Consider the following 7,102-nt stretch of genomic DNA (forward strand, 5'->3'; position numbering starts at 1 on the left):
CCCCCTACCGCATCCCAAAACCAGTCCAGCTCGTCCCTGCCTCCCTAACCTGTTCTTCCTCCCACCTCAAGCCGCACCTCCATCTCCTACCGACCAACCTCATCCCGCCCCCTTGACCTGTCCGTCCTCCCTGGACTGACCTATCCCCTTCCTAACTCCCTACCTACACTCACCTTTACTGGCTCCATCCCCGCCTCTTCGACCTGTTTGTTTCCTCTCCACCTATCCTCTCCTCTATCCCTCTTCTATCCGCCTCCCACTCTCTCCCTATTTATTTCGGAACCCCCTTCCCCTCCCCCTTTTCTGATGAAGGGTCTAGGCCCGAAACGTCAGCCTCTCTGCTCCTATGATGCTGCTTGGCCTGCTGTGTGCATCCAGCCCTGCACCTTGTTGTCTCGGATTCTCCAGCATCTGCAGTTCCTACTATCTCAGTATAATGGTTTGTCCAAAAAATGACAACTTTGACGTGTAGTATTTCCTCAGTACTCCACTGGGAGCGTCAACTTGGAATGAATGGACAACCTTTGGACTCTCAGAGCTGACAAGAAACTCTGCTACTACCTATGCAAATACCATCCCACCCACTTTTTCCCACTGCATAGCAAATGAGTATGTCGTCTAGCTGGATTTTCTCTCCTCCAATCCAATAACAAGCATCCTAAAATGCTTTGAAAGCAATATTATTTTAAAACAGTTGTCACAACCAGGAAGGACATACAAGCAAGATAAAAAGGCATTAATTTCACACCTTTCATGACCTCTAAATCCTTCAAAGAGCTTCACAGTTAGAGTGCAGTCACTACTGTAATTTGGGACAAGCAATAACACCAGCAAGAAAGGTGGTCAGACATGGGATTCAAAAACATTTTTTAGGGGAAGATAGAGAGGTTTAAAAACAAAAGTCCTCAGGGTAAGGCCAAGACAATGGAAGTGTATACAGTGAAGGATAAGAAAACCTGTGTGTGTGCCTCATACATAGGAGATGTGGTGTATGCACAAAGCAGAGATTTTTCGGAGTCTCTGCTGCTCCATGATTAAAATCTGCTAAGTCAATACAGACTTTTTGGTTAAGGTTTCTGAATACTATACCAGGGAGAACCTTTGTTCACCCAGTCACCAATGGAATACTTCTCAGATGGTCACTTAAACCCTCTACACAGAACCTCAACTCAATTATGTTTTAATTATTTCAGCGGTTGTGGGCTTCACTGGCTGGGTAAGCATTTATAGCACAGCACTAATTCCTATTGAGAAGGTGGTGGTGAGTTCCTTCTTGAACTGCTGCAGCTCATTTGGTAGAGGGACAACCACAGTGATATTAGGGAAGGAATTCTAGGAGTTTGACTCATAATAGTGAAAGCACGCATATATGGGAGGCGATGCCCATTGGTATTATCACTGGACTGTTAATCCACAGACCAGATAATGTTCTGGGGACCAGGGTTTGAATCCCGCCTCAGCAGATGGTGGAATCTGATTTCAATAAATATCGGGAATTAAGAATCTAATGTTGACCACGAATCCATTGCCAATTGTTGGAAAAACCCATCTGGTTCACTAATACCCTTTAGGGAAGGAAACTGCCATCCTTACCTAGTCTGGGCTAAATATGACTCCAGACCCACAGCAACATGGTTGACTCTCAACTGCCCTCTGGGCAATTAGGGATGGACAATAAATGCTGCCTAGCCAGCAACACCCTCATCCCGTGAATGAATAAAGGAAAAAAAAATACATTCTTTACATTGCCCTTGGCTGATAACCACAAATTTATCATCAGACATAATTTGCCTCTTACAGTTTTAGTTCAAGCAACAAAGGCAGTCTTGCCCACCAAGAAGTGACTGCACAATTATTTAGTACAACAGATTAATATTCACCTTGCATACTGACATAAACAATTATGGAAAGAACTAAGATAATCGCAGCTAAAATAACAATCAAGACCACAAGATAGCTGGGAAGGAACCCTCCTCCTTTACAGTCGAACTGTCCTCTATGAGTCAAGTACAAAGCAAGGATTCCGATCCACCTGCAAAATAAAAAGGCATAAGAAATTGGTCAGCTTTCCAACACGTCTGTGCAATAGACACACCCCGAGTCAGTATCATTAGACATGCTTAAACTGGCCCATTGCAATAAAATGTGAGTAAAATTATAATTTTGCAGTGCAGTGTAACAGTCCCTCCCTCTGAACTACACCATTTAGCTTTGAGTCCCACCTGTCCCAAAGATAAGTCGTAACATGTCTGAACATGTGATTAAAAATAGTTATCATTCAACAGGGATATTTCCCCATTGAAGTTACATATCAAATGAACCAAATAATCATTGGAAATCAGAGACCATTGCAAAGTTTTTGGGGGGTGGGGGAAGAGAGGTGTGGGGGAGAAGAGGAAGAGAGCAAGCAAGAGAGTGAGAGCGAAGACCCAGAGTGATAAGTAAACCAATGAGGCCACAACTACTTACAACACATGACTTCGATGACGGAAGTGAATGTATTATTGCATAACACAAAAATAGAAGGCAAAGCAACATGTCAGGATGACATAAAGGATCTACATAGGGTTAGAGACAGGTTTGGTGAGTTGGTCAAACTTGGCATATGGAAAATAATGTGAAAAACTGAGTTACGCACTTTGGCAGAAAGAATAGATAGGCTGAGTATTATTTAAATAGGGAAATACTGCTGAAAGCTGCAGCACAGAGGAACTTGGAGGTCCTCATACATGAATCTCTAAAGCTAGCATACAAGTTCAGCAGGTAAAAGGGATGGCAAATAGAATATTGACCTTTATTTCAAAGGGAATGGAGCATAAATATAGTGAGACCTTACTAAAATGATACAAAGCACTAGTCAGCTGGAATACTGTGAAGAGCTTTGGTTCCCTTATCTAAGAAGTGGGATACTGACACTGGGGGCAGACCAAAGAGGTTCACTAGGTTAATTCCAGGTATGGAGGGATTTGCTAATGAGAAGTTGGTAGGTTGGGTCTGCACCGATTGGAATTTAGAAGAATAAGAGGAGACTTTATTTAAACATACAAGATTCACAGGGGGCTTGACAGGATAGACACAAAGAGGTTGTTTCCCTGTTATGGGACAGTCTAGGTCTAGAGGGCATAATCTTAGCATAGGTGCTCACCAATTTAAAACAGAGATGAGAAGGAATTTCTTGTAAGGTTATTGAATCTGTAGAATTCTTTACAATAGAGGGTTGTAGAAGATGGGTTGATAAGTATATTCAAGGCTGAGATACAAGCTTTTTAATCAGTTAGGAAATCAAAGGTTAAGGAGATAAGGCAGGAAAGTGGAGTTGAAAATTCCAATCAGCTATGATCTCACTGAATGGCACAGCATACTCTATGGGCCAAATGGCCAACTTCTGCTCCTATGTCTTACAGTTCAAATTGTTATTGTTTTGCAGATTATAACCAATTTTATTTGATGACAGTTCTGTTATTGAAGTTTCATTATTCAAAGATACTTCTTTCAATCCCAGAGGAGCCAACACTGAAGACTCTTCTATGAATGCACAATTTATATATTGTTTACTAAGACAGAGATTTCAGTTATCACCGTTAATGCAAAATTAATAGTTGCATTTATGGAGCAATTTTATTGTCCTCAGGATATCCCAACATACATGCAGCAAATTGACTACATTTCAAAGAAAGCGCTTGATGTTACAATATGGGAAATTTGACACCAATTTCCATAAAGCAAGAGAGATTTTCCCCTCTCAGAGGGGTCACATGTCCACGGAACTTTTTCTCAACAGGTCATGCAAGCAGAGTCCTTGAATATTTTTAAGGCAGTGGTAGATAGATTCTTAATAAACAAGGGGTGAAAGCTTATTGGGGTAGGCAGGAATGTGGAGTGATCAAATCAGCCATGATCTTACTCAATGTTGAAGCAAACTTGATAATCCAAGTGGCCTATTCCTGCTTCTAATTCATACGTTCACATGACCTTTCAATGCATTGTCTAAAGCATGCACCCTACAACAAAGTAGAATATGCTGTAAATGCCAGTTCAGGTACAAAAATCCACATTTTCTACATTCACAGAAACTAAACTAGTTGATTTCTTATTGTTAACTGATTCACAATGCTAACAACCTGTCACAAGACCCAAGGGATCAGGGGTCTTTGTATGATTCACAGGTAATTCAGAACTTGGTCCTACACTGTTGACAAAAAGGCTTTATAACATTTCAACAGCAGGAGCAACTTACTGCAGATGCTGAATCTGTACTGAAAACAAAGAGCCCTGATGAAGAGTCATCTTGACTCAAAACGTTAGCTTGCTCTCTCTCCATAGATGCTGTCTAACCCATTGTGAGCCGAACATTTGTTGTTTTCTTTTATAACATTTCAGACCTGACTTGTATATCAAAGTCAGGTGGCAAGTTAGTTCTTCTCAACTGGATGTGGAATTTGAGCATTAATCATGCATGCAACAAAACGGAAGATTGCAGATAAAGCTCGAGACACACCTAGTGCAAGATCATTCTGAGAAAAAGCCAGCATTTTCTTAAAAAAAAAGACATTTGCCACAAATTGTGTTTCCAATTTTTAAAGGAATTTTGCTACATTAGCATCTACAAAAAGTTACTTTTTATCTATCATACGGGCTTGCAATTTTTCATCTGAAATTAAAAACTCAGATTTGAGTAAGAAATTGCCAAACTGTAGTTCATGAAACCCAGTTACGTCTGGTTTCCCATGCATCCTCCACTTGCACCTACTCACCACAAAACCCGCAGCAGCAGCTCAAAGGCCCTGGAAAACACCAGATCATCGCTAGCCAGGGACCAGCGCCATTAGTACCCTAAGTCCCACGGTCTGGAATTCGCTCCCTAAATCCCTACACTGTTTTACCTCTTCCGCCGTCTTTAAAACATCCTTCAAATCTTTCCTTTTCGACAAAGCTTTAGCTCACACGTTCCAATCTTTCTAATACATTTTGCTTTACAACTCTGCTGTAATACACTTTGAGACATTTAAAGGCACTAGATAAACGCAAGTTACTGTGTTGCCGCTCATCCGCTAGATGCATTATGAGTTATGATGGTTTTCAATTGAGTTGGTTCCTTGCTGGAAACTATCAAACCTTCATAACACTCCCGGATTGGGTAATAAATGTTGCCCCACACTGCAATACTACAAACTCAAAAAGGGTGGCCCTGCCAGTAAATTCCGTTGAGATCTTCATTCTCTGAAGACTGAGCGATCTCAGGTCACATTTTAACCGAAATAAAAAGGTAGAAGTAGCCTTCAAAGACCGTTTAAAAAAAAACTGCAGAGGCCGGAATCCAAGGTAGACAGGCAGGAGGCTGGAGGAATACAGCAAGCCAGGCAGCATCTGGAGGAAAGGAGAAGTCGACGTTTCGGTTATTACCCTGCTTCAATACCTGAAACGCTGACTGCTGTATTCCTCCAGCCTCCTGCCTGTCTACCTAGAAATGGTCTTCAGGCTGGATGTGAAGGAGTCGCCGTGCCAAGGGATAGGGGTCCCGGGGGACTCTACTCACCACAAAACCCGCAGGAGCAGCTCGAAGGCCCCGGGAAACACCAGATCGTCGCTCGCCAGGGACCAGCGCCTCCCGAATACCACCAACCCCGGCATCTTTCTCCGGCCGGCTGGCTGCCTCCCTCTCCCCCGCCTTCAGGCCACCCAGCCACTGACAGTCTCCGGAGGCGGAGCCCGAGCCGGGAGACAAGGACCAGGCGCTGCCATTAGCGTTTTAGCCGAGCAAAGACCCACCCTCAACAAAACCCCTCCTGCAAACAACACGCTGCTCAAAGGTTCCGCCTTCAATACTTAGTCCTCCCCCTCGTTTCAGCAGAATGATGTCACCTTTCACCTCATATTAAAAATAACAGTATCAAAGCAACAAACAAAAACTTGGAAGGATTTTTAAAAAATGTTCCATTCTTCATTCCATTCTCAGCTATTTAACCATAGCCAGAGAATCTTGGTTCTTCTTCCTAGTCCAACAAATTCACAGGTCAAACCCATCACCCGCCCAGATCTCTCCATACTCCTTCTCCTACTGTGTTCTCACCTACATGCTGCCTTTCTGCCCATCATCTGTAGGCTAATAACATTCAAACCTCAACTTGTCCAACTGTTCTCAAACATTAAATCAGATTGCACATATCCAACATCCAAAACTGGATGAGCAGAAATTTCTGCCAATTAAATATTGTCAAGTCTGAAGCTACTATTTTTTTAATTTTCACTCCAAATGGTGTACCATAACTACAGGCTGCATCCCTCTGCTAAAGAAGTCACACTAGACTCAAAACATTAACTCTTGTTCCTCTCTCCACAGATGCTGCCAAATTGTTCCAGCATTTTCGGTGTTTTATCAAATGGTTCTATCCCTCGCTGTGGTAACTGTCTGACCCCAGACCAGACTGTCATAAATTTGGTGTCATGGTTCATTGAAAATGTCTTTTCAACCACACATCCACATCATCACTGCCTTCATTACCTCCACATTTGATTATTCCCACACTTTACTCTTTGTAAGCTTGAGATCAACCAAAAAGTCTGTAACCTAACTCACACCGTGTTCCTTTCAAATATTGTACTGTGCTCATTGACCTACATTTGCTGCCAGTTACAGGACATCTTGATTTTAAAATTCTCGCCCCTGTTTACCAATCCTTCCATGTCTGTGACCTTCATCTCTCCAGCTCACAACACTCTGAGATATCTGTGTTCATCTTATTTTTGGGCTCTTGCATATCCTAATTTTAATCACTCCACCTTTGGAAGCTGTGTCCTCATTAGCTTCATTCTGAACTATTGGAATTCTTTCCATTTACCTTGCTGCCTCTTTATATTTCTTCATGTTGCTCAATGATATCTTTCGTTTATATTTTTCTGCCAAGTGATGGGATTACAGTTACAGGGATAGAGTGAAGAAGTTAGAACTGTTCACCTTGGGGAACTTAATTAATGATTAGATGATGAGACTAAATGTAATGTCTCTAAGTTTCCAGATGACAAAAAGCTGGGTGGGAGGGTGAACTGTGAGGAGGATGCAGAGATGCTTCAGTGCGATTTGGACAGGTTGAGTGAGTAGGCA

At 42.2% G+C, this 7,102-nt stretch overlaps 1 protein-coding gene across 4 annotated transcripts in view; it reads right to left on the bottom strand.

The window, feature by feature from the left end:
• Positions 1-5,803, bottom strand: part of daglb (diacylglycerol lipase, beta) — a 30,802-nt gene extending 24,999 nt beyond the window's left edge. The window contains exons 1-2 of one of the 4 annotated variants that reach the window (XM_020513015.2): positions 5,537-5,803; positions 1,881-2,032 (exon numbers count right to left, since the gene is read on the bottom strand). In XM_020513015.2, coding sequence (XP_020368604.2) covers positions 1,881-2,032; positions 5,537-5,631 — 247 coding nt within the window. In that variant the 5' untranslated portion in view covers positions 5,632-5,803. Of the gene's footprint in view, positions 1-1,880; positions 2,033-2,222; positions 2,489-4,237; positions 4,413-5,287; positions 5,383-5,536 lie in introns of those variants that run through there. The other 3 variants (XM_048609275.1, XM_048609277.1, XM_048609278.1) reach the window with 3 other exon arrangements.
• Between the last annotated feature and the right edge of the window lie 1,299 nt (positions 5,804-7,102).

The sequence above is a fragment of the Rhincodon typus genome, chromosome 21 (genome assembly GCF_021869965.1).
Source record: "Rhincodon typus isolate 14 chromosome 21, sRhiTyp1.1, whole genome shotgun sequence".
In the NCBI taxonomy this organism is placed as follows: domain Eukaryota; kingdom Metazoa; phylum Chordata; class Chondrichthyes; order Orectolobiformes; family Rhincodontidae; genus Rhincodon; species Rhincodon typus.